This window comes from Mirounga leonina, unplaced genomic scaffold, assembly GCF_011800145.1.
Source record: "Mirounga leonina isolate KUSES-001 unplaced genomic scaffold, KU_Mleo_1.0 Mir_94, whole genome shotgun sequence".
Classification (NCBI taxonomy): Eukaryota; Metazoa; Chordata; class Mammalia; order Carnivora; family Phocidae; genus Mirounga; species Mirounga leonina.
In genome coordinates, this window is record NW_023270855.1 from 490,772 (window position 1) to 517,672 (window position 26,901).

Here is a 26,901-nt window from a genome sequence, read left to right on the forward strand (position 1 = left end):
ATAAATAAAATCTTAAAAAAAAAAACAAAAAACATGTATGCATAAAATACCTCTAGTTAGGTGAACAAAGATCCATTCGGTAGTGAGGGCTTCAGGTGAGGATTGTTCATCATATCAGCATGTCATAGTGTTCATCATAACACATCAAACGACATTGTTAAAAATGCCTGCTATGTATGTGCATTGCTTTTTCAATTAAGAAAAAACTGGGGGCGACTGGATGGCTCAGTCATTAGGCTTCTGTCTTCAGCTCAGGTCATGATCCCAGCGTCCTGGGATCAAGCCCCGCATCGGGCTCCCTGCTCAGCAGGAAGCCTGCTTCTCCCTCTCCCACTCTCCCTGCTTGTGTTCCCTCTCTCGCTGTGTCTCTTTCTGTCAAATAAATAAATAAAATCTTTAAAAAAAAAAAAGAAAAAAGAAAAAAGCTGAATTTTATTAGAGTTTGGGTTTGTTTGGTTTGGGTTTTGGTCTATTTAAATTAGTGGTATCTTCTGATTTTTATGATATGGTTGGTTAAATGTTGCTACCTGGAAATTGAACCCCAGAGTTACTAAGTTAGAAAATACAGACTGAACAGCTTGTGCTCCTGCACTCTCCACAGGCCTCACCACTCCCTACCGCCTCCCCTCTCCTTACATTACATATGCGGCTTGACCTGCAGGCATCAGAGTTTTCGGCCCCATGCTCTTGACCTTCCTGCCAGTGCCACAGGAGAGCTCTCCTTCTCATTCTCTCCACACCTCATCACCCAGCTGCTCAGGGTCTGCCCCTCAGTATCACGTCCCCCATCTTGTGAGCCCTACCTTCCCCTCATCATCCCAGGTCTCCTCCTCCAAGCTGGTCCAAAAGGACTGGCTACTTGAGCTCCCCACCAAAGCGCACCCCCAGGCTCTCCAGCAGTCCCTACCCCTCTGCCCGTGGCTGGCTGCCCTCCCCGACTGGCATAGACTGGAATCTCCAAGCTACAGATGATTTCTGAGCTGGAGTAGGATTCCAATGCCCCCCTTCCCTGTGGGTATCCATGGAAGGGAGGACACCAAGGAAATGGGTGTCTCTGAATCTTCTGTTGCAGTCCTGAGGGAAACCCTGGAAGGCTCACAGCAAAAGTGTGGGCAGAGCCATGAGGCAGCAGGTTTGGGTCTGTGACTTCCCCATAAAATGGTCCTGCACTCCTCTTAAGGAGCAAATGGAAGGACGCCAAAGGGAAGGCACAAAATATGTTCTGTGTGCCAGGTACATGTACACATGGGCCCTTTTCTTGCACAGTTATCACAAATCGCCAGCAAAGTCAGCATGATCAACTCAGATGTGGAAACAGAAGCTCAGAGAAGCTGAGCGACTTGCAGGGCCACTCAGCAGGCAGGTGAGGATGCTGGCACCAGAGCCTCTCCCCAGCCTCACACTGTGTTCACAGCTTTGCTTTTGTCTCTCCCCAGAGAACAGGCTGGAGTCCCCGGACAACAGTTCTTCTTCAATCATTGAAGAAAAAAAGGAGAAACATGGGAAAAAAGGTAAACGTAGCCCTCATGGTGGGAGTCAAACATCTCCCCTTGTCAACGTAGTCTCTAGTGTCAGTGGCAAAAGGAAATGCATTACTGAGACCTGAAATAATAGTAACATGAACAAAGTAGAATTTGTTTTTCCTCAAGTAATGGGAAATATGGGAGGCAGTCCAGAACTCCATGAGGTTCCACAAACAGCAGTTCTAAGAAATCACTCAGGTGACCGGTTTCCAAGTCTTTCTGCTCCACCAGTTTTAGCCTTAGGGTTTTCAACTGCAAAGTTATCATGTGGTCACAAAATGGCTGCTGTAGCTCCAGCCATCACATCGGAGTTCAGACAAGGAGAAGGGGTAAAGGGAAGAGCAAAACTGCCCACCAGTCAACTCAGCCCTCCCTGGAAAAAGAGCCTTCCCAGAAGCCCCACCCAGCAATTTCTGCCTACATTCCATAGTCTAGAAATTTGTCATGTGGCCATCAGTATCTGTAAGGGAGGCTGAGAAGTGTAACTGTTCAATGAGGCACATGGCTGCCACCTGTTAAGAAGAGGAAGGGTAGGCAGCCAGCTGCTCATACTGCTTCCTCTGAGCCCCTGCACTCCCGCTCTGCCCCCCAGGCTTGCTAGCCAGTCTGATCCTTCTCCAGAGGGGCACAGATGTGAGCATGTTCCCTGAGCCTATCTCTCCCAGGCTGAGCCACCTCCCATCAAGCCTCCCCCCCTTGTGTTCCCTCTTGCTTTTAATTATGACAATACAAACCTGCCCAGAAGTAGAGACTAAAATGCAGTGAACGCAGGTGCCCATCACCAGACTGGACAGTAGAGATTTGGCCACATTTGTTGCATCTATCCTTTTTCTTTTTTTTTTTCTTTTTTTGTCTTTGCCAGAATTTTTTTTTTTTTTAATTTTTTAATTTTAATTCCAGTGTAGTTAACATACAGTGTTATATTAGTTTCAGGTGTACAATACAGTGAGTCAGCACTTCCATACATCACCCTGTGCTCATCATAAGTGCCCTCCTTAATCCCCATCACCTATTTCACCCATTCCCCCACCCCTCCACTCTGTCCATCAGTGTGTTCTCTGTAGTTAAGAACTTGTTTCTTAGTTTGCCTCCTTTTTCTCTCCCTTTGTTCATCTGTTTTATTTCTTCAATTCCACATATGAGTGAGATCATATGGTATTTCTTTCTAGGACTGACTTATTTTGCTTAGCGTATTTTTAGCTCCATCCACATTGTTGCAAATGGCAAGATTTCCTTCTTTTTATGGCTAAGTAATATATCACGTCTTCCTTATCCATTTATCTATCAATGCACACAGTTGGGTTGCTTCCAGACTTTGCCAGAATATTTTAAAGTAAAATCCGGGCATGTTATTTCATCCTTATATCCCACAATATTCATTTTTCAAAAATAGGGATGTTTCCCTGCAAGGCCACAATGAAGTTTCCCAATTATCTCAGAAATGTCTTCCTATAGAAGATTCGTTCTAATTAGGATTCAAATGAGATCTGATCATCTTCACTCTCTTTAAATCTAGCAGAGTCCCTCCCGCATGTCCTTTGTCCTTTCATTTTCTGTGTCTTGACTTACTGTGAAATGGTGTTAATTATCCTGTAGAATGTCCCCTGTTCTGTATGTGTCTGTTTGCTTCCTGGTCATTGTCATTGTTATTGAAACGGTCCTCTGTTCCTCATATTTCCTTTAATTGGACATAACCCTACATGCTTGATATTCCATTTTGTCCACGAGAATCCTTCCTACCACCTCTCACAAGAAGCTCACGCATCCAGCTGTCTCAATGGTGGCCATGCCACGCTCAGTGGGTTCAGGTAGTGACCGCCTGGCCCTCTGTCAGATTCCCATCAGCCATTCACCCAACAGCTTCTTCTACCCATGGATGCCTATGCTTAAACTGATTGCTACATTAAGGGTGAGGAGTCTCGGTTTGGGTTTGGTTTGGTTTCTTCTCTAAGGTATAATTCATAGAAGGTGAAATGCACAAATCTTAGTATACAGTTTGATAAGTTTCAATAAATGTATACAACTTTGTAGCTTCCACCCCATTCACCATCTAGAGCATTTCCATCTGCCCAGACATTCCCTTTCCCCAAGAGACAGCACTGTTCCGCTATCATCAGAGAATCACTTTATCCATTCTCGAACCTTGTATAAATGGAGTCACATTCTGTGCTCTTGCAGTCCTGATCCTGTTCACTCAGCATCACATCTATGGAATGCCAGTCACAGGACTCCCTTCTTTGTTGTGGCTGTGTGTATCCTATTGTGTGCATATGTCAACGGTGTATTATTCTTTCTGGAGTGGATGGACATTTGGGTTGTTTCTGGGTTTTCGATATTACAAATAATACTGCAATAAACATTCTTGTACATGCCATTTAGGGAAAGAAGCACTCATTTCTCCTGGGTGTATATGAAGGAGTGGAATTGCTGGTAGTATGTTTAACCTTAGTAGATACCGATGAGTTTTCCAGAACAATTGTACCACCAACAGGTGTGAGCGTTCCAGATGCCTCACATCCTCTCCAACAGTTGGCACACTGTCGATGCTTTTACTATTACCTGGCCTTCTGGATATGTATTAGCATCTCATATTCCCTGTGACCAATGAGGGTGATTACCTTTCTATACGTTCACTGATGACTCTATGTTATAAAGTGCCTGTCCCTGCCTCTGCTCACTTTTCTATTGGGTTGTCCTTTTGTTTTAATGATTTCTAGGAGCTCTTTACATATTCTGGAAACAAATCATTCACCAGTTCTAAGTATGCAAATACCTTCTCTCACTTGGTAGATTGCTTTTTCCTTTCTTGGTGGTGCTTTTTAATAAACAAAAGTTCCTAATTTTCATGAAGTTCCCTTTACCAATCATTTTCATATGGTTGGTACTTTTTGTGTCCTGGTCATGAAGATACTGTATCTTATACAAGTTTTGTGTTCACTTTACAATCAGACCTACAAATCGTCTCTAATCTAATTGTAACCACTTTGTAGATTCTTTGGATTTTCTCCTCTACAATCACATCACCTTGAGATAACATTATTTGCCCTCCCTTTCCAATCCTGTACTTTTTATTTCTTTTTCTTGCTTAACTACAACATTGCATAGAAGTGCAAAGATAGGTATCCATGCCTTGTTCCTGATCCTGGAGGGGAAACATGCAATATTTCCCCTTGAAATTTCTTATAGATACTCATGTCCCGTGGTTGCTGTCACAAACTCAGTGGCTTAAAGCAACACAAATATATTATCTTACAGTTCTGGAGTCAGAAGTCTGAAATGAATCTTACAGAACTCTCGAATCAAGGGGTCCACGGGGCTGTGTTCCTTCCGGAAGCTCCAGGGGAGAATCTGCTTCCTTGCCTTTTCTAGCTTAGAGGTGCCCACACCCTTGGCTCCTGGCCCCTTCCTCCGTCTCCAAAGCCAGCAGCACAGCCTGCTCCAGTTTCTGTGATGTCACTCCAGCCTATGCTTCTGTCATCACACCTGCTCCTCCTGCTTCTGGCCCTCCTGCCTCCATCTTAGAAAGACCCTTGTGATTACATCAGGCCCCTCTGTCTAATCCAGGGCCATCTCCCATCTCGAGGTCCTTCACTTCATCCCATCTGCAAAATCCCCTTACCATATAAAGGAATCTAGGCACAGGCTTGGGGTTTAGCGTGCGGCCATCTTTGGTGGCCACTGCTGAGCTCACCACACTTCCCTCTATCAGATTGGGAAGCCCCCTCCTTTTCCTAGGTTGCTACGACTATGATTTAAAATCAGTTTTGGATTGTATCAAATACTTCTACTGTATCCCTTGAAAAGATCGTATCATTTTCTCCCTCATTCTGTTAATGGGGTATATTATATTGATTGGTTTCTAAATGTGAAACCAACTTGGCATTTCTGGAATGATCTGCTTCAAATGATGGCCAGTCTTGGTTGTAGGCTCATCTTCCCATTAACATATTTCCATTCAGAAACATTCCCTACTCACCGGACTGCAAATGCAGTTTCTGTTTTGGGAAGCCAGTCTCCACATTGTTACTTATAGATTGAGTGGCTTACCTCTCTGTCCCTCTTCCTCACCGGAAGTAACAACAATTCCCACCTCAGGGTCATTATGAACATTCAGTCAGGCGAAGTCCGTGGTCTGGCCATGGTAAGTGCTCATTCTTGTTAACTAGCATAATTAATCTCTTTGATGGGGACATGGGACATTCAGCCCACGCATGCTACTGGCACGTAGTTTGGGGACATCAAGACTAACTTTTCCCTGCCTCTCTCACCCAAGCTCAGTCCTCACTATTCTGAATTTAGGGCCCCTGCCTGGGGTTGCTGGACAAGCACAGGGAGTGAGAGAGAGTGGGATGAGGACATGAGGAGGGGGCGAGCTGTGGCAGTTCTGTCCAGGCCTCTCAGGCCCTCATTTCTGCGCCCAGAGCTGTCACTTCCCGAATACCTTCCTCCCCACAACCCAGCCTGGTTGAGCCATACTTCCCCACTTCACCCCATCCCCGCCCACCGCTTTCCCTCTTCCAACTCTCCCTGGCAGCTCCCCCCTCCCCTGCCCCGAGTCATCCCTTCTTGTCCAGAGCTGTGTGCAATCTCTGAATGTACGTTACATCATTTCTGGGGTATGGGGTTGGCCTGGTGGGGGAGACAAGCCATGTACCCAGGTCACCATTTGCACCTGCCACCCCAGCCTCCTGATGCGGACAGAGAGGCCCTTTGGCAGTCTTTTCTGGAGCCTCTCTATCAGCAGCAAAGTCAGCGTGTAAAAAAAAGTCATGATTAGGCATGGAACGAGAGTCTAAGCTTCAAACCAACCTGCACAAGTCCTGTCCCACTTCTGTCCCTCCTGTCCACAGGTTCCTGACGGCCCTGGGGTCAGTACCACCCCTGTGACCTCTCCCTGTCTTGGGCCGCCTCCTTCCACATGCTCCCCTCTCCAGAAACCAGGCTGAGACCTGACTGGAGGCCCCTGCGGGCTTCCTCCCCTCAGCGGGGCCCAGGAGTAGATCATCTTTCTTTCCTCTTCTCACTCAGATTTGTAAACTATTTTGACAGGATTTAATTCTTAGAGAAAAGTTGAAAGAATAGTACAGAGATGTAGACTTGGAGCTTTTCCACCCCCTCTGCATGATGGGTGCAGGCGAAGCATCCTGGCGGGACCATCTGAGTGACTGCTGGGGTCGCACTGGCCAGAGAAGGCCCACCCCTCTCGCTTCTGCTCTAGTTCACTCTGAAGGCCTGAGCAGGATGGAGTCAGCCAGCTTCTCTACTCTTGGTCATTAATAAGTACGGATCTTGTGCGGAGGTATTTTGAGACCCTCGGTGCATAACTTCAAATCCCCTTCGCAGGGGATTTTCACTGGTGAGGGTGTAAAATGGGACAGACCGCCAGGAAGGCAGGTCGGCATAAGACTCCGAAGCTTGGAAATGCTCACAGCCCCTGGCCCCTGTTCTCCCTTCTGAAAATCAATTGCCAAGAGCCAGCCCATGGTGGCGCCCTGGGAAAGCCATGCCTTACTGCACCCCGTTATAACTGCATACAGGGCTCGCAAAGAATTAGTAATTTCGCAGGCATTTGGTGAAGGTGAAGTGGTTTTTTTTTAAAGATGCGAAATTATTAAAAATAGGTGTTGGAAATTACTAGAAGAAAATACCCCCAGAATGTCACCAGCAGTTGTTTCAAAGTGGGGGAGTTATTTTGTTCTCATACTCTTTTACTTCCAAGAATTTTTTGTTTTGTTTTGTTCTGTCTTACAACGAACCCCTTTTCCTCTAAATCAAGGATAAGGGGAGAAAACATCCATATTTTTAAGCCCTTAGTTTGGTGCCTCCTGGGTTCTCTCCCTGCTGAGCTGAGCAGCAGGAACCTCTTCCTTACCCACAGAGGTAGGGGGAGCAGCAGAGCAGGGGTCCTTGGCAGCCCCCATCTCCCAAATTCCTGCCTGACCCTCACCCCCTAGGCCTCGGGTGCTTTGCCTCACTTGCCCACAAACTCAGCCTTCCCCTGGGAGGCTCCTGAAGAATCCTGCAGACAGGCATGTTCACCCGGTGTGCCCACTGCCCACTGCCCTCTGCAGGCAGGTGCCTCTGCTCTGGAGTGGGCCAACCTCCTGCCAGCTGGCCCCATCTCCTCCCCCCTCTTGCTTCTCTCCTATAAGGAATAGGGGTTCCTGAGACTTTAAATGAGAGGGGCCAGAGGTCTGAGACACAGGTGGGGCTGTGTTCACCAGGTCTCTTTCAGATGCCATGGACAGAAGCCCACATCCAACTAGATTAAACCAGACAGGTGAGTTTATGGAGTTGGAAGGGCCAGGGTTCGACTTCAGGCACAGCTGGATCTAAGAGAACTTTTGCCACTAGTTTGTGCTTTCAAGTTCCTCATGCTGGGCGGAGAGGGCTCCAGGACTCCCGAGGCACAGACCACCGTTTGGAAGAGCTGGCTCATCTCTCCAATGAGGTATCTCCCTCTCCAGTGTCCATGATTGTTCCTGACCGTTCAGCAAATCCTTTCCACATGTCTGGAGATGTGGATTTCTTCTTGCTCAGAGAACAGGAGCGGAATAAGTCTCGTGCAGTGAGTATCTAGGACTGGTCTGCCCACAACTCTTCCTTCCCTCACACATGCAGAGCCAAATTGCCCTTCTCAGAAGAGTACTTTCTTTGGGTCACTCTCTCTAGAATAGTCAATGGTTATTTTGTTAAAGATTTTGTTTATTTATTTAGAGAGAGTGAAGGGGGGGCAGAGGGAGAAAGAGAGAAAGAATCTCAAGCAGACTCTAAGTTGAGCACAGAGCCTGATGGGGGCTCCATCTCACGACCCTAAGATCACGACTTGAGCTGAAATCAAGAGTTGGACACTTAACTGACTGAGCCACCCAGGCGCCCCAATGGCTCACCATTTTTTAAAAAATCAATTCAAAAACCTGACTAGCTCTCCAGTATCTGACCTGTCCCACTGTTCCTACACAGTTTCATCGCTACTCTTCCTGAGTCTTGTCAGAGTGGGCTGTTGGAAGCTACTGTGGCCTAGCCTCAGCACCAGGCTTTGCTTCTGCTTCTCTTGCATGAGAGGCCATCCGCTCCTGAGACTCTCTCTGTCCTGCAAGGCCCATCTCAGACCTCAGGGACTCTCACACCTCCCCCAGGAGACCACCGCCCTTGCAACTGCTCCAGCTGTGCACAGTCCCCCTTGCTGGAATTCTTGGAGGCCAGATACACACACAACCAAGCACTCATGCGTGCATACACAGACACGCATGCCCCTCAGCAATACATGGGAATCCTGGAGCCAGCCCCAACCCCTAGGCCATGCCTTGTCTGCACCCCAGCATAGTCTGTCTTGCCTCCCCATCCAAGAGCCCATCTGTCCATTTCCACCCCCTGCAGCATGGCCAGAGCAAGCAAGCATCCCTGCGGCCAGGCCCAGGGAAGACTCACCCGGGAGCATCTTCCCTGAGAAGTGGTCAGCATGGGCCATATTTCTGGACACACTCTCGGGGGCACGGGCATGGCCAGTGTGTTCCAGGCTCCCTTTTGCTCTGACTCTGTCTGCCCCAACTCAGGGCTCAGTATCTGGGATTCCTTGGAGAAGTGGTTCCCACTGAGACCCAACCAGTGAACAAAGACACATAAGGAAATGCACATTTTCCAGCCCCACCCCAGACCTCCCCACTAGAAGCTCTGGGTGGGCCACCATGAGTGTTTTCCCCACCTTACTGCCATGCTGTGCACCCCCTCATGCCCTGGAAGGAGGCACTCACACAAAGCCATACTGAGCAACACACACTTCTCAGAGGCCTCTAAGTGGGGAAACACGGCAGACACACACAAAACTTTCTCTGACATTGACTTAAGAGACCTTTCTTTCTCCAGTGTAAGTTTGGATTTTCTTCTCCCAGCCTAGCCCTGCTTCCAGGGTCGCCTCTGCCTTCTTAAATCAAACAGACCTGATGCCCCTCCCCACACCCCAGCAGAAACCCCCAGTCTCACATTGACCCCAAGCAGCTGCCCAATTTCTTCTAAGCACAGACCTTCTGCCATTGGGATTCTAGCAGGTGGTATTTCCCCACTTTGTTCTTCTACACGGACATGCAAGCTAGTGGCCTCAGGCTGAATCCCCTCACAGATGAGGTTTCCCTAAACAGCCTTCTTTAGAGGTTGAATGGGTTGTTCACCTGGCAGGGCCAGCAGGGAATAGAAATGCCCCAGGAAAGGCCAAATGAAGAGGATTCATGAAGGCCTATCTGATTCTGTGGGCTAGGGTGCCTAGCATAGAAGGATGGGGAGACCCCCAGGGCTTGGCAGCTGGTGGGGCTGGGCGCCCCTGCAGCCAAAGACCTGAACTAGGCCTCAGGGAAGAAAAGCCCCCACCCCCACACCATCCTAGGATCCTCCCAAGTGAAGGGCTGGGAATGGGAGCAACCCTGAGGCAGACTGGAGGCCAGGCAGGGTGGGGAGGAGCTGGTGCCGGCAAATCCCCAGCAACCCGATCACTGCCAACACTGACTGCTGAGCTTGCAGATCAAACTCAGGATTTCAAGTTTCTTTTTTTTTTTAAGATTTTATTTATTTATTTATTTGAAATAGAGCCAGAGCAAGAGAGAGAGCATGAGCTGGGGTGGGGGGAGAGGCAGAGGGAGAGGGAGAAGCAAGCTCGCCACTGAGCAGGGAGCCCCTGGGATCATGACCTGAGCCGAAGGCAGACCCTTAACTGACTGAGCCACCCAGGCGCCCCATGGATTTCGAGTTTCTTTTGGAAACTCAGAAGATCTAGTTTCCCTGAACCTCGGAGTGTCAGATTTAGCAAATCACAGTAAGTGCGAATTTCAGATAAAGGAGGAATCATCTGTTAGTGAGTATGTCCCTGCACTATTGAATGCACATCTCACTAGGCATCCTGTACTTCACCTGGTGACCCCCCCTTCAGCCCGCTGTCTGGAAGTGCTTCCTGCCCACTTTCCTCTCAACCAGGGAGCTGTGCTCAGGCCACCCCCCACCCCGGGGCGCTCCCACAAGCACACACAGCTCCACAGCCTTCTCTGCGCGTAGCGAGTGCGCAGCCTGGACCAGGTTCTCACCTCGGGCCCCCGCTCCGCGTGTGCATTCCCTCAAGGCCGTGCGACCCTGGGACGCGTGGTGACGCCCAGGGAAGGAGGCTCATCCCAGGCTTGGTGGGGAGGGGGTAGAAATAGATGCTGGCCCCGCCCAACTCCGCCTGGGCACGCCCACTAGGAGCGGGAGCAGAAGACGACCCTGCAGGTGCACCAAAAGATGACTTACTCGTCCAAAGTGTCGGCCAAGCACACCAGCCTGCGTCGGGAGCTGCAGCTGGAGGACGAGATGCAGGACCAGGAGATGCGCGCCGAGGCGGAGCGGCTGCGCGCCTTCCACGACAACACGGTGTGGAAGCTCCACATGACCAAAGGTGCCCCCTTTTCCGGAGTCAGGTCTTGCCCTTCGTGCATGGGCAGCACTTTTAAATTGCTTGGAGAGTCAGGGCTGCGGTGCAATGGGGAAGGGGGAGGGATCTTTTCTGTGTCTGACCCTGCCTCCGGCCATCACACAGATTAATTCCAGACGGAATGCAAATCTAAAAGCCTTTGAATCCCAGTATTGCACGCGTTCGGAACGTTACCGTGCCCGTGAATGCAGACTGCACACATGTAAAATATAGTCCCTTAACTTGACGGTAAAGGGTGTCAGTCTGGAACTAAGTTCCCCGAGTTCAGATCTCAGCTTCAGCATTGAGTGACCTCACCATCCTGGGCCGGCTCTTCAGCTCCTTTGCACAGCAGTTTCCTCTCCTGGCCAATGACAGTGCCGACCTCGTGGGTTGTGTGATTCAATGTCTTTAGATGCTACATATAATGAGAAGGAACTGTGTGTGGGGGTGTGTGTGAGCTATTATTAATTTTATGACCCAGTAGGAAATCTTAAGTATTGAATATGCATTAATATTCTACCAGCCCAGATGATAAAGTCCTGGAACCCAACTGGACTGCAGGTGTACTGAATGTGAATATTAATCAAAGAGACCCCCAGCCTCCACCCCTGACCCCATGGCGTGGTTTTAGGTGGAGAGCCCTGAGCTCACTTTGACACTTCTTGTGCCCTGCTCTGCATGAGAGGGAACAGCAGCACTGCACATTTGTCACTTTGGTCCCACCCTGGGAGAGGCAGGCTGCATCTAGATGGGGAAGATTGGACCCAGTGGGTTTAGGCACAAGACTTGTCCATATCCCAGATTTGACTTGCAGTGGGGAGCTGGGTCTCCTTGGGGGAAGGGCCTTCCCACAAGGTGGCCCAGGGAGACAGAGGCCAGGCTGGGTCTCTGCCAGGCTTCTAGACTTAAGACTCCCACACCACACCAGGGTCTTCCGGAAAGGAGAGGGTTTGAGAGAGAACACAGAGAGCCACATTGTTCCACAGCCCTTTCCTAGGTTCCTGGCCTCTCCAAAGTCAGGGCGCTTCTAGGCCTTTCTCTCCAGAAAGAGAAGGGAAGGAGGCTCCCGTGGCCCTTAGCCCCAGCTGCATTGCCTCTCTGTTTGCCCTCCAGAAAGTGTTCCAGATGCCCACTTTAATTTCCTCCCACTGGGCTTAAACCCTGGTGTGTCGACTTAGCTACTACCTAAATTGGATCCTGGGGGCTTAGAGTACCCTAAAGAGAGATCATGCTGCCCCATTTTTCTCTCACCACCCCAATGCAGGTCCTGGCCTAATAGGTCTTTTGTTATTAGGTCCAGCTGGATGAAATGTCCAGGGCGGGGGTGTCCAGAGTCTCACTCCAGGTGAGAAGAGTACTACAGCAAGAGAGGCTCAAGTCAGACATAGGAAAGGACTTCCCACCTGGCCCAGTCTCCAGCCAGGCAGAGTGTAATATATAAACAGAGCCTTCTCTCTTTTTGCTAGAGACAGAGCTCCATCTCCCAGAGTCCCTGTAATAACCTGGACCTGCCAGCAGAGCATACACCTCGGCCCAGCTCGGGTCTCTCGCACTGCCCACCCCGCCCCCCAGAGACCTCCCTCCTCTCTTTGCAGAAAGGAAGATGGAATCTGATAACATGAACAACTACCTTAATCAGAAGCGGCAGATGTTCCTTATCCAGGTTGGCCCAGCTGCAGTGCGCAGGGGGCCCGGGGAGGGGGCTCCCCCAGCCAGGAGCCTGACCCCCGCTCGGGTGGCCCTCAGCACGCCCTGCACAGGAAGCGGAGCGAGGTCCAGCGGCTAGAGATGCTGGCGGCCAAGGAGGAGGCGCAGTTGGAGCAGGCTGAGAAGTCCCTGGAGAAGGACGCAGCCTTGTTCGACGAGTTTCTCCGGGAGAATGACCGCAGCTCCGTTCAGGCCCTGAGAGTGTGAGCCCCCGCGGAGGGGCAGCCGGCGCGCCGCCGCGCCCCACCCCGGTGCCCCCCGGGGACTGTGCACCTGCGCCCAACCTGCCTGCATCCGCCCAGCCCCCCTCTGCCCCCTCCCCCGACCTGGCCCCTGGCAGCTCCCCACTCCCCTCCCAGGGCAGGGTACACGCCCCCTTTAACAGTCCGCGAGTGGCTCCCACCCCCACCCCCAGGGCTGAGAAGGAGACCAAAGCAAAGGTGGAGAAGATCATTGAGATCCGGGACCTGACCACCCAGATCATGAACATCAAAAGGTCAGCTCAAAGGGCAAGCCTGCCAATTCTGATCTGCTGCCTGGTCTGCTGCCACTTCCCTCCGCCCCTCTCCTGTAGCCAAAAGGAGCCCCTGCACAGCACAAACCTCATCGCTTCAACTCTCAAACCTAAATAGCTTAGGGACTCAAAGCCCTGCAGGATGCAGCTGCCCATTTTTCAGATGAGGTGACAGAGGCCAAGAAAAGATTCAGTGACTTTCTCAAGGCCACACCAGGAGGCAGGGCTCACTTGGCACACAGAGAGGGTCCCCAGGGTCCACTGAAACTCCAAAGTCACGGAGAGCTGTAATTGTAGAGGTGTGACCCACATTGGTCCCCAGCAGGGCAGTGTCCTCTCCCTGGCACAACAGTGCTGCTGTGCCTGTCCCCAGGAGAACAAGGAGCATGCCAGGCTTGGCCAGGCTTCAGGGGTAGTCCCCTCTGGAGGGGTGTCCCAGGAGGCAGAACCTGACCTCACCACCCCCTCTCCGGGTCTAGTGAAATCTCCAAATTTGAAGACACTCTGCAGCATTACAAGATCTACAAGGACTTCCTATACAAGCTGTCGCCTAAGGAGTGGTTGGAAGAAAAGGAGAAGAAGCACCTGGATCTCAAAAAGACCAAGGAGGGCACCAAGCCCCTGAAAGAGAACATTTTATTCTCCACAATAGGGGACAAAGGTAGCAGAAAAGAGAAAGTGGGTCCCTGGGTCCATCTAGACCCTGAGCCCAGCTGGCAGTGGCCTTGGAGGGTCCAGGCCACAAGCTGGGCCCCTTCCAGGCCTCGCAAAGCCCCAGCCAGAGGCAGCAGGTGCCCCTTAGGGCCTCATGGCTCGGCCCACACATCCACTCAAGAAGATAGGACCTGCTCTAACTCAGACCCCAGGGGCTTTCCTCCCATGCATGTCTTTCTGAAACAGGGGAAAAGGGTTGGGAGGGTCCTGGGGAACCCTGTGCCCTCAAGCAGTGTTTCTGAAGGTCTGGCTCTAGCTGAAGCCATCTGGAACCCTCTCTTGCTTCCTGTAGGACCAGGGAACAAGGGCAAAACAAGCTCCAAAGGTACGTGGCTGCCCCAAGCTGGAGGTGTCCTGCCCTGGGCTAGGGTGCGTGAAAACAATTCCTCTGCTTCCTCCAGATGGGCAAGGCCCAAAGAAACCCTGGAAGTTCCCGCAGGTGGCCCGGCCAGGGCGGCTCCTGTCCAGCACCATGAGCCTCCAGCATAGCAGCCAGCCCAGCATGAGTAGCGGGCTAGACCCCAAAGGGTGAGTGGGTCTAGGGTAGGGCAACGAGGTGGCTGGGGCCTAGTAGGGAGTGCTCCCCAGTGACTGCAGGCCAGGGGGGCCCAGGACGAGCCCAGCCTCTCCGGGAAGGGTGAGACCATGAGGAGGGGCTGTTTCCCACATGGAGGGTATAGAGTCGGACTTAAGCACCAAAATCAAGATGTTTTCTAACAGTTTTATTTCTGTCCAATTCAATCAACTTATGCCTGAGGTGGTCCACTTGGGTGCTAACAGGACAGTCAAATATAAACGGGTGCAGGCAGCCAAGTTGGGCGCACTAAACTGGAGGGCACGTGCCGCCTGCCAAGGAGGCCAGAGCTCCAGAGCCTTTCGAGAGAAGCCATAGTCTGGATTTTTACAAAAATTACCCAGATTTAAGTGTGACAGTTACTTTCAAATCTTGTTAAAAACGTGAGAGGGACAAACAGAAACCCCGAACAGATCCGTGAGCCAATGCAGACCTGTCCCCACCCCACTTAAAAACCCTTCTGCCTACAAGGCCAGAGCCATACCCCCCACCTCCCCTTGCTGCTGGGTCACCCCCAGTTTCTCCTCCTCCCTCGCTGAAAATCTGTTTAGTTTTAGGGGTTCTCTAAGTAAGACATTCAGAAAAATCATAACTGTATAGAAGGGTATAAGCTGAGAAGTCTTACCGCGCCCCCCCCCCCCCAGTCCTGGTGCCTCTCCTTCCAGCCCCTCCCCACCCAGACTGTTGGGCCAAGAAGCCACAGGTGGTATTGCAGTGAGATTTGTTATCTATGGCAAACCCTTCCAGCTGTTTGGGGTTTTTTTTTTAAAGATTGATTTATTTATTTGACAGAGAGAGCACGTGCGTGTGAGCCAGGGCAGGGTGGGCAGGGACAGAGGAGAGGGAGAGAGAATCCTAAGCAGACTCCCCACTGAGCCTGAGCCCATGACCACACTCAACCCACTGAGCCACCCAGGTGCCCCTTTCCAGCCATTTTTATGTTAACAGTACATTGAACCGTATGAAGTTGCTGTTCCATAGCTCAAATGAATACCGGCATTTCCTCATGATTCAACCTAAATACAGGCAAAGGTGATTGTCTTACACCCATCCTTCCTTTTACTGGAGAGCTGACCCTGCACATCTCGCTGTCTATCCGTCAGCAGCACAGCCAGGGTGCATCCGGAGGCAGTCCTTCTCAGCTTCCTCCGGCTAGCCCCTGGCCTTTTGGCGCTGTTGGGGCGATATTCATGATACGTGATTATGGGAAGGGACACTGACCACACCCTCAGATAGCTATCAGGTGCTCGCCTTCACAGCGCCAGGGGCCACTGCCAGGGTGCTCACCTGTCCCATGAAATCTGGACCGCCCCCCTCAGGCCAGCAAGCAAGACTGGAGAGCCAAGGCAGGTCGCTGGCAGGTAGAGACCCAGGGAAGAAGAGCTGCTGCTGCAGCGTGAGTCTGAAGGCAGTGACCTGGCAGAATTCCCTCTTCTTTGTGGGAGGTCAGTCTTTTGCTCTTCAGGCCTTCAACTGATTGGATGAGGCCCACCCACATTATGAAGGGTCATCTGCTTTACTCAAAGTCTACTGATTTGTTCATCTCATCTAATAAACATCTTCACAGAAACATCTAGAATAATGTTGGACCTGGGCAAGTTGACATGAAATCCACTGTCCCAGGGGGCACAGGGGTGGGTCTGCTGGTCATGCAGTCGTTCCAGTGTCTGACAGCTCTCTCAGTCATCCTGGATGCTCCAGCTGAAGGCCCTGCCTCCTCCTGGGACCAGGTTCCAACTCCAGGGACTCTTGCCCCTTAGCCCTTCCAGCACCTGCCTCTGGGACCACCAAACATCTCTTACACACCTCTTGGATTTCTTCCTGCAGTGCCCGGCACCCCACATATACCCACCAGTGTTCTTCACCCATGACCAGTGACCATGAGACAGACCTCCTCCTGCCCCAGCCCCCTGCCTCCTTCCCTGCTCCCTGCCCCCTTGCTACTCCAGTCAGCCACCCCAAGCCCCACCACCTCCTGGAGGGTACCCACATGGCAGGTGAGAAAACTGGGGCATACACAGCCAGGTAGAGTTGACACCCTCAGGTCCAGAACCTACAGGAGCTAGGAAGCTTCACCAAAGCAGTGACATGAACAGACTCAGGTCTTCTTTTATTTTTTTCTCTCATACTGATGCTATCGAGAGATCACAAGATGAACAAATCTTAATTGAACAACACTTGAATTTTTACACACATATGTACCCGTGTAATCACACCCAGGTCCAGACATAGAATATTCCTGGCGTCCAGAACTCCCTCAGGCCCTCCTCAGGCAGACCCCACATCAGTAAGTTCACACTATTTTGGTCTTTGTTGCCCTGGGCCACTCTCCCTGTTCTGAAACTCGGTGCACTGAGCACCTCGCCAGTGTGCTCTCTGGGCCCGGCATGTCTTCACTGCGTGTCTGCGTGGTTGTGTGCGGCAGCAGACTGTTCTTGGCCATTGCTGCTTAGTGTCCCACCTTGTGAAGAAGCCCCATTCTTTGGGTCCTCTCTTTGATTGGTAGCCTTTTGGGTTGTTCCCAATTCTTGCCTATCCTGATTAAAACTGCTGCAAACATTCCTGTACTTTTCTGTATAAGCACTCTCTTTTGCATGAGCACTATTTTTGTTGGAAATAAGAGTGGGATTGCTGGGTCACGAGGTGAGTCTATGTTAAGCATTAGCAGCTTCTGCCAAACAGACCCCTGCTCTGGCCGCCGCATTATCTGCTCAGGCCAGCCGGCAAGAGGGTTCCAGAAGCCCCAGGTCCTACCCGGTCAGGTCAGATCGTGGGATTCAGCTATTGTAGGTCCCTGTCAGTCTCGGTATTCTGGCAGGGTTGTTTGAAAATAGTGTCTTAATAGAAAATGTGAGGTTTGGTAAGACCAACACATCAGGAGACGATGTCATTGAAAAGGTGGTTTTTAATTCCGTTCCCATGAGGAGGGGACACGCCACAGCCTGGGGCCACAGGGTGAGGCAACAGGCTGGCTACGGAGGCAGAGGGAGTGGGGGAACTGTGGGCAGGAGCCCTTCTTGCAGTTTCTGCAGGAAAGAACAAATGAGGCAGGGTACATGGATTTAGGATCGATGGGCTTGAATAATTTCAGGGCTCTGGGGCCAAGGGGTATCCTCAGTTGTCTGGCGATCAGGGCAAGGGGATAGTGGCCCAAGCTATGAGAGCTTGGATTGGTTGGTTTGCCCTTGAAAAGCACATTTGAGGGTGTATCCTTTACTCTCTCTAGGAATTGGCTAGCCCTGGGAGGGACAGTCTGTCCAGTCAGAGGTCAGCTCAGCCCCAGGGGTGGAAAGATCAGAATATGGAGAATAAAAGACAGGATTAATACAAGGGTGGGGTAGTATCTCATGATGGTCTTCATGACATTTTCATGATGACAAATATGATGGCCACTCAGATATCCTCCTTTGTGAGGTGTCTATTCAATTTTTGTACATTTTTATTGGATTATTGGTCTTTTGTTTCTGGTTTTCTATTAGTTCTTTATATATCTGGATGCCAGTCCTTCGTGTAAAAGTGTAGTATGAATATCTTTGCCCAGTCTGTGACTTGTCTTATTACTCTCTCAATGTTATTCTTTTGAGTCCAATTAGCCAATCTTTGCTTTTATGATTGGTGCATATTATGTCTTATTTAAGAAATCTTTGCCAATCTCAAAGTCACTGAAATATTCTCCTGTGTTTTCTTCTGGAAGCTTTCTAGTTTATCGGCTTAGACAAGGCACAGGGGTTGGAGAGAATGGGTGGCCCAGGGGCTCAGGAGCTCCCTGTCACTCTCCTTTGCAAGGTCTGTATCTTCTGCTCATCCCTTAAGTGCACCATCCTCTGTCCTTCCTTCTCTACAACAGCCTGGCAACCCTCTCCCATGGTTCTGTCCCCCACTTGCTCTTAATCTCCACGCCCCTGTAAGCATACTGCCCCCCGCTTTGATGTTCTCCTCACCCAAACTCCCACGTTCCAAACTGATGCTTCTTGGGCTGAAAGGGGCCCTGAATCCTACCAGTTTCTGAGCTCACTTTCATCTTTATGCATCACAGTCGTGCCTTGTGGAGAAGACCAGCCACCATTGGTGGGCCAGGCACAAGCCTCAGGTTAACTTTGATCCCTGCAACCCTGGCCAGTGGGCACTGTCATTTCCAGTTTATTGTTGAACAGAGGTTCTAAAAGGTTAGCTATGCATGCTTCCCCTGCTTGCATTGCCTTCGAGGCTCCATGTTGGGGCAGTCCCTCAGAGGAGAGGTCTAGGATCACACCATCCCGGGTCCCTCTATCTATTAGCCATGTGACCAGGGCCACTGAGTACAGTTGGGCAGGTTGTGGGCTACACAAGGCATTCAGTTGAGAGAGCAAGTGGGGGCTAAAGTCCAGCCCACCCCATTGACTACTGTCCATCTGGAGGGCAGATTTTCAGGCACCTATGGGCCAGCAGTGTCCTGCAGGTGACCTTGGATGGGCGGGTAGCCAGTTCTCTAAGCTGCATGTTCCTCATTTGTCAAGTGTTCAGTACAAGGCACAGGCCTGGTGAGTGTTTTGGTTGTCACTGTGGCCCTTCCTTTGGGAAGTCTTCCAGGGTTCCTCCTTGGGGCTCCCACAGAGCCCTGCACTTCTCACCTCTCCCTGTGAGGTAGGTCAGAGCCTGGAGTCAGGCAGGCCTCAGCCCGGGTTCCTAGGAGTGGAGCCCAGATGCCTCTAGCTATGAGCCTGCCCCACCTGCTTCTCAGCCTGCAGAACCTGCACCCAGGGCAAGGGCCCAGGCCAAAGGAGGCCAGGAGGGGCGATGAAAGCAGGTTTGGAAGTCAGTTGAGGTCAGGTCCCCTCCAGCAGGGCCTTCCAGGGCCCCACACTGAGTGCTCAAAGCTCACAGTTTTTCCCACAACCCTGAGGGCCGGCCCAGAGGAGTCCCTGCCCCTGTGCGGTGCTCAGGATCAGTCAGAGGTAGCTGCAGGAAAGCTCTGAGGTATCACAGGATAGCTCTGAGTAGGACCATCAAGGACAAGAGCCAAGGGCAAATCTAGATAGGGGAGGTGGGCAGAAAAGGCCCTCTTAGAAAAATAAATGGTAAATGGGGCAGGACAACCCTAGCAGTGGGAGCTGTGGGTGCAAAGGTCCTGCGGTGGGCTCAGCACCCAGAGAAACAGAAAGAGAGCTGGTAGGACAGGAGCGGAGTAACTTTAGGGGTAGCAGAGGGTGGTGAGGGGGCAGTAGGGGCCCTATAAGCTCCAGGGAGGAGGCTGAGTTTTATTCTAACTGAAACGACATGAACTAATTGAATTTTGAAACTTTCCCCTGACTGCTGTGTGACAGCTATGGGGCCAAGAGGGGGACTAGTGCCCTCCCCAGGTCAGCTGGTGGGAGGAGGAGGGGATGAGGGCATAGGGAACGGGAAGGTGCCCTGGTGATGCTGGGAGGCTTCACCACTGGGGGTGGGGTAAGGCGACCACCAGACCTCTGCCCCCAGGCTGGGCAGCAGTGCCCTGACCCCACATCTCTCTGCAGGTCAAGCTCTATCTCCACTATGTATGAGGATCCAGACAGCGATGGGGAGGTCAGTGGCCCCACTCTGGGAGGGGCTGCAGGAGCTGGTCCCCCTGCGCTGCCCAGCCAGCCTGCACACGTGGCTCTGCTTGCAGGAGCCGGAGCTGTATTTCACAGAGCCCCAGCAGCTCCTGGACGTCTTCATGAAGCTAGAGGAGCAGAACCTCTCACTCATCCAGAACACACAGGAGATGGAGGAGGCCCTGGATGATCTGAACTTCACCCTGAAAAACACCCAGATTCGCATGTAGGTCTCCTGCCAGGGCTGACCAGGTGGGGGGAGGGGAGGGTTCCATCACTGGCTGTCATCCTGGGACCCCCATAACCACCAGGAGCAGAACGGTACAGCCGCCTACCCTCCCATCCAGGGCCCTCGCCCTGAGCTATCTTCCACTTTTCTGGAAAGCTCTATTGGATGACTCTGGGGAGAGGGCATGTCCTTTTGGGCAGAGGAGCTGGGGGGGTTGGGAAGAGGTCAGGTAGGTAGAGCCACATGGGGCTGGTCCCCTCCCCACCCAGAGCAGCCTTCAGCCAGCAGGAGGCATCAAGGAGTTCCCACCCTGGTGCATTCTGCTGACACCAGGCCCAGCAGGGCTGGGCCGAGTCAGGCTGAGACACTAGGTGAGGCCCATCAGGAGCAAGGAATCATCCCTTCACACCCAAACACGGGGTGAGCTCCTATTCTGGGTCAGGCCCAGGTCTAGGTTCTTTAAGGATAAGCAAGGCCCCGCCTCATGGAGCTGACATCTGGCCCACAGATGTGACTTGTAGATACTGACATGTGCCAGAGGAAAATAGACAGTGATATGAGAAGGAGGCTGAAGTGGAGGGGCAGGGCAGGCTTCCAGGAGAAAGCCTCATTTGACCCGGGCACTTCGTGAGCATGGGAAGCTGCACAGAGATCTGGTGGAAGAGGGTTCCAGGCAAAGGGAGAGCAAATGCAAAGACCTAAGGTGGAAGCCAGCCCAAGGCTTTGATGCCCCCTAGGGAGTCATGTTCTTAAGTACCCATGTCTTGTTGGCCCACATCCTGCCATGGAGAATCTTCTGCCCAGAGTCTCCTGCAGGTGATACAAAACCACCGGCGCTCTCAGGCAAGATTCTGTCTCCTAGAAAGCTGGGAGTCACCCTGAAAAATACCCAGATCCGCATGTAGGTCTCCTGCCAGGGCTGACCGGGTTGGGGGAGGGGAGGGTTCCATCACTGACATTTTTCAGGGTGACTCCCTTCCATCTCAGAGAGAGAGAGAGAGAGAGAGAGAGAGATGAGCTGGGGAGATGCAGGCAGCCTCCCAGATTCCAGGAACCTGGCAAGAGGACACACACATATACACACATGTATAGCAGAATCCTAGAGATGCGCTCCAGTCGCTGGTCTTTAGCCAGCTGAGCCATCCCTGAGCACCAACACTTCATTTTTGTTTCCAGTAGAGTCATGGCCTGTATGCATTAACTGCCATGAACTCAACTGCCCTATCTTGGCAAGGAAAGAAAAGAAAGAAGAAAAGAAAAGAAAAGAAGAAAAGAAAAGAAAAAAAATTATATATATATATATATACTTTTAAAAATATATGCAGCAAATAAATAGTCAATCTGAATAGGCCTGTATCTATTAAGGAAATTGAGTCAATAATTAACAACCTTCAAAACAGAAAGCACCAGACCCAGATGGGTTTACTGGCAAATTCTACCAAATATTTAAGGAAGAAATTTTACCAATTCTCTACAATCTATTCCAAAAGATAGAAACAGAGGGAATACTTACTAACTCATTCTGTAAGACCAGCATTAACCTAATTCCAAATCCAGGCAAAGACATTACAAGAAAAGGAAACTACAGACCAGTATTTCTCATGGACGCAGATATAAAAAGCCTCAACAAAATATTAGCAAATTGAATTGAACAATGAATAAAAAGAATTGTACATCATGATCAAGTGGGATTTTTTTCCAGGTATGCAAGGCTGTTTCAATGTTTGAAAATCAATTAATGTAATCCCTCATATCAACAAACTAAAGAAGAAAAATCACATGATTATATCAATAGATGAAGAAAAAGCATTTGATAAAATCTAACACCCATTCATAATAAAAGCTCTCAGTTAACTAGGAATAGAGAACTTCCTGAACTTGATAAAGAACATCTACAAAAACCTCACAGCTAACATCATACTTAAAGTTTTCCCACTAAGATCAGGAACAAAAGCAAGGATGTCTTCCTCTTTAGTTTTCTTTTGGTTAGCAGGTACTAATGTAGGTCTTTTATAAAAGGGAAGTGGCCTAATACGAAGTTTAGAAAAGCAGAAATACCTGTATACAGACGGGGAAGAAAGAAAGAAAACTTTGTTGGTGGATGACATGATCATCTACATAGAAAATCTCAAAGAATCATCAAAAAACTCCTGGACTAGTAAGCCATTATAGCAAGGTTACAGAATACAGAATACAAAACTTCATTTCCTATGTACCAGCAATGAACAGGTGGAATTTGAAGTTGAAAACACAATACCATTTTCATTAGCACTCTCAAAAAAGAAATGCTTACACATAAAACTAACAAGGGGTACCTGGGTGGCTGAGCCAGTTGGGCATCTGACTCGATTTCAGCTCAGGTCATGATCTCAGGATCATGAGATTGAGCCCCGAGTTGGGCTCCCCACTGAGCATGGAGCCTGCTTAAGATTCTCTCTGCCTATCCCTCTGCCCCTCCCCACCCCCTGCCCCACTTGTACAATCTCTCTCTCTAAAAAATAAAATAAAATAAAAAAGAAAACTAATAAAATATGTACAAGATTTATATGAGGAAAAATACAAAATTCTGATGATGGATCAAAGAATCAAACAGAGCTAGTTCATGTTTATAGGTAAGGAGATTCAGTATTGTCAAGATATCAGTTCCTCCCAACTTGATCTATAGATTTAACACAATCCCAATCAAAATCCCAGCAAGTTATCTTGTGGGTACTGACAAACTGATTCTAAAGTTTATATGGAGAGGCAAAAGACTCAGAATAGCCAATACATTATTAAAAGAGAAGAGCAAAGTTGGAGGACTGACACTACTCAACTTCAAGACTTACAAAGAAACTGCAGTAATCAAGCCCTGTGTTACTGGCAAATAAATCAGTGGAACAGAATAGAGAGCTCGAAGCAGACTCACACAAATATAGTCAACTGATCTCTGACAAAGGAGCAAAGTCTATACAATGGAGCAAAGATAAACTTTTCAAAAAATGGTGCTGGGACAACTGGACATCCACACGCAAAATAATAAATTTAGACACAGACTTTATGCCTTTCATTTAAAAACTAGCTCAAAATAGATCATCAACCTAAGTGTAAAATGCAAAACCATAAAACTCCCGGAAGATAACATAGGAGCAAATCTAGATGACCTTGGGTCTGGTGATGTTTAGACACAATCCCAAAGTGACAATCAATGAAGAAAGAATTGGTAAGCTAGACTCAATGAACATTAACAATTCTGCTTTATGAAAGTCAAGAGAATGAGAAGACAAGTTGCAGGCTGGGAGAAAATATCTATGAAATACGTATCTGATAAAGGGCTGTTATCCAAAATATACAAAGAACCCTTAAAATTTAATAATAAGAAACTGAACAACCTATTTAAAAATGGGCCAAAGACCTGAACAGACACTTGATCAAAGAATATATACAGATGGCAAATAAACATATGAAAAGATGTTCAACATCAGATGTCATTAAGGAATTGCAACTTAAAACAGTAAGATACTACTATAGACACCTATTACAATGGCCCAAATCCAAAAGACTGACAGCACCAAATGCTGGTGAGGATGCTGAACAACAGGAACTCTCTCATCCATGGCTGGAGAGAATGCAAAATGGGACAGCCACATTGGAAGACAGTTTGGCAGTTTCTTACAAAGCTAAATATACTCTTACCATATGATCCAGCAATTACACTCCAAGGAGCCAAAAACATATGTCCACACAAAACCTGCACATAGATGTTTATGGCAGCTTTATTCATAATTACCAAAACTTGGAAGCAACTGAGATGTCCTTCAGTAGGTGAATAGATAAACAAACTTGGCACAACCCAATGAGGGTATATCATTCAGTGCTAAAAGGAAATGGGCTATCAAGCCATGGAGAGACAGGGAGGAATCTTAAAAGCATATTACTAAGTGAAAGAAGGTTTTTCAGAAAGGCTACAACTGTATGATTCCAGCTGTAGAACATCCTGGAAAAGGAAAACTATGGAGATGATGAAAGGACCAGTGATTGCCAGGGCTTGGGGGGAAGGAGGGATAAGCAAGTGGAGCACAGAGGATTTTTAGGGCAATGAAATGACTCTGTATGATACCCCTAATGATGGATACATGTCATTACACATTTGTCAAAACCCATGGAATGCACAACACTAAGAGTGGACCCTCATGGAAACTATGGACTTGGGGTGATAATGATGTGTCAGTAGAGGTTCATTGATTGTAACAAACGTATGTCGATGGTGAGGGAAAGCAGGTGGGAGGACAGAATATTTAGGAAAGCTCTATGCCTTCTGCCCAGTTTTGCCATGAACCTAAAACTGCTTTTAAAGATGAAGTCTCTATTAAAAAACATATACAACAGCAAATGAGAAGTCTGTTCCAACATTGGAAGAGTGGCTGTATTAGAGACAACATACTGCACTTGGGGCAGGAGCCAATTTCAAGCTCACTCACGTTGCTGTTGGCAGGATTTGATTCCTTGCTGGCTGTCGGCCAGAGGCCCCCCTCAGTCTCTTGCCACACGGGCTCTCTGATACAGCAGGTTGCTGCTTCAAAGTGTACAAGCCACAAAGCCAACAGAGTGAGTCTGCTAGCAAGATGGAAGTCATGATCTTATGTAACCTAATTGCAGAAGTGACATCCCATTCCACATTCCATTGGTTAGAAGCAAGCTGCTGGGCTCAGCCCACATTCCAGGGTGTGAATACCTTTGAGAAGGCAGGTGTCACTAGGGGCCATCTTAGAGGTTTGCTCATAAGGGAAAAAACAAATGGCGACATCAGCCCATTGGGTGCCTGTGGCTGGGGAAGGGTGGGGGGAGTTGATACAAAGGGGCATGAGGAAATTTTTGGGTGATAAAAATGTTCTGTGTCCTGATAACGCTAGTCCTTACACAGGTGTATAAATTTGTCAAATCTCATCAAATGGCACACAAAATGGGTGCACTTTATGATATGTAAATTAAATCTCAATAATAGAATTATTTGGCAAATTTAGGACTTTTGAAGGACTTGCCTCTCTACATTGACTGGGTGCATAAGGGCTATAAGATGAGCCATGTCCTGCCTCCTTGGCTGAGAGAACAGCATCATTCATTCTTGGCCAGGGAGGACTGGGGTGAGGTGGGTGAGGTACCCAGGGCACAACATTTAGAGAGGTGCATGTGTGACCCCAAGGGTAGCATTTCCTTGAATTTTGTGTGCTGGGTCCTAGCCCCATTCTCTGCCTGCCTTGCTGTGATCTGTTTGAGATGCTCACACCACAGTCCCTCCAATGAGGGCCAAGAGGAGCCCAGCCCAGGAAGATGGACCCCTGGATACAGAAGGGAGCACAAGGACCCCAGGACAGCCTGAGGGAAGCTGCAGAGCCTGAACACCAGCATCAGCTCGGCACTTCCTGCAGCCAGAGAGGTGATGGGACCCAGGAGAAGAATGAGCAGAGCTGCTCAGATGAGATGAAGCCCAACTGAACCCCTTTCAGATTCTGCCACATTGGCTAAAAGAAGAGAAAAGAGAAATTAAGCCTACATCCCCTCCTGGAAACCATGCAAACCTTCCTCCAGGAAAACCCAGCCCAGCCAGTATGTTGGAAAATGAGCAGGAAGCAACTCAGACACCCTGTCACTGCAGTGAGCTAGAGGTGAAGATGAGGATCAGTCTTGCAGCAGCCAGGGCCCCCAGAGCAAGCCAGCCACACAAGAGGCACCACAAGCTCCAGAAAACACATGCCAGGGCCTACCTCTGGCTGAGGCAAAACCTTGCTTGGCAGCCATGCTAGGCACTTGCAACCAGGCTGCCACTCAGACATGAGTCCCCACGGCTCAGGGGAAACCCAGCCTGCACATCCGCCTCCAGCCCCGGCTCCATCTGGACACATGATCAAAATGACACAACTCATCTGAAGTCCCTGGTATTGGACTTGCACCGACGTGCAGCTCAAAGGACACACAAACAGGAAAATGTCACCAGAAGCATGAGAAAGTACATTCATTAAGGGATGCGTGTGAGAAATCCAAGTAAATGTAAATCCTGAAGAATCAGGACAAACATCTTAATTCCTCCCAAGAAGCTGCACCCCTACTGCTAGAGAGGCAGACCTGGGTGCAGACAAGCCCACAGGGGTCAAGACCACAATGAGGACTGGATGCAGCCCGCCATTGAGTGGGCAAGGGTGACCATGTTAATTAAGCTGGTGACAGCTCCCAGAACTCTGAGGGAAAGGATAGGGAGATGAAGTGATAGGACCCTGGGGAGACCACATGCAGGGCTCATGTGGAAGGAATTCCAGGAGATGGCCACACACAGGATGAAGGGGCAAAAGCCAGTGTAGTGATGGATGAAAATTTCCCTGTGCTGAAACAAAGACCAGGCCCACATGCAGGGAGACAGGCTCACACAGCACACCTCCCACAGGGTTTAAGAGTGAGCAGAACAAGCCACAGTGCCAAAGTAGACAAGGAAAATGAACAAAAAACCAGGTACTAAGGGAGTGCCTGGGTGGCTCACTCGGTTAAGTGTCCAACTCTTAATTTGGGCTCAGGTCGTGATCTCAGGGTTGTGAGACTGAGCTCCGAGTCTGCCAAGTCTGAGCATGGAGCCTGCTTAAGATTCTTTCTCTCCCCCCCCCCCCCCCCCCCCCCCCCC

The 26,901-nt window shown here is 49.7% G+C and overlaps 1 protein-coding gene across 1 annotated transcript in view; it reads left to right on the forward strand.

Annotated features, from left to right (window-relative positions):
- Positions 1 to 26,901, forward strand: part of CFAP100 (cilia and flagella associated protein 100) — a 51,447-nt gene that overhangs the window by 12,219 nt on the left and 12,327 nt on the right. Inside the window, exons 3-13 of the mRNA XM_034997353.1 lie at positions 1,437 to 1,511; positions 7,991 to 8,091; positions 10,749 to 10,941; positions 12,555 to 12,622; positions 12,706 to 12,869; positions 13,082 to 13,162; positions 13,660 to 13,841; positions 14,187 to 14,219; positions 14,296 to 14,422; positions 19,964 to 20,012; positions 20,098 to 20,249. Of these exons, the coding sequence (XP_034853244.1) occupies positions 1,437 to 1,511; positions 7,991 to 8,091; positions 10,749 to 10,941; positions 12,555 to 12,622; positions 12,706 to 12,869; positions 13,082 to 13,162; positions 13,660 to 13,841; positions 14,187 to 14,219; positions 14,296 to 14,422; positions 19,964 to 20,012; positions 20,098 to 20,249 (1,225 nt within the window). The remainder of the gene's footprint in view (positions 1 to 1,436; positions 1,512 to 7,990; positions 8,092 to 10,748; positions 10,942 to 12,554; positions 12,623 to 12,705; positions 12,870 to 13,081; positions 13,163 to 13,659; positions 13,842 to 14,186; positions 14,220 to 14,295; positions 14,423 to 19,963; positions 20,013 to 20,097; positions 20,250 to 26,901) is intronic.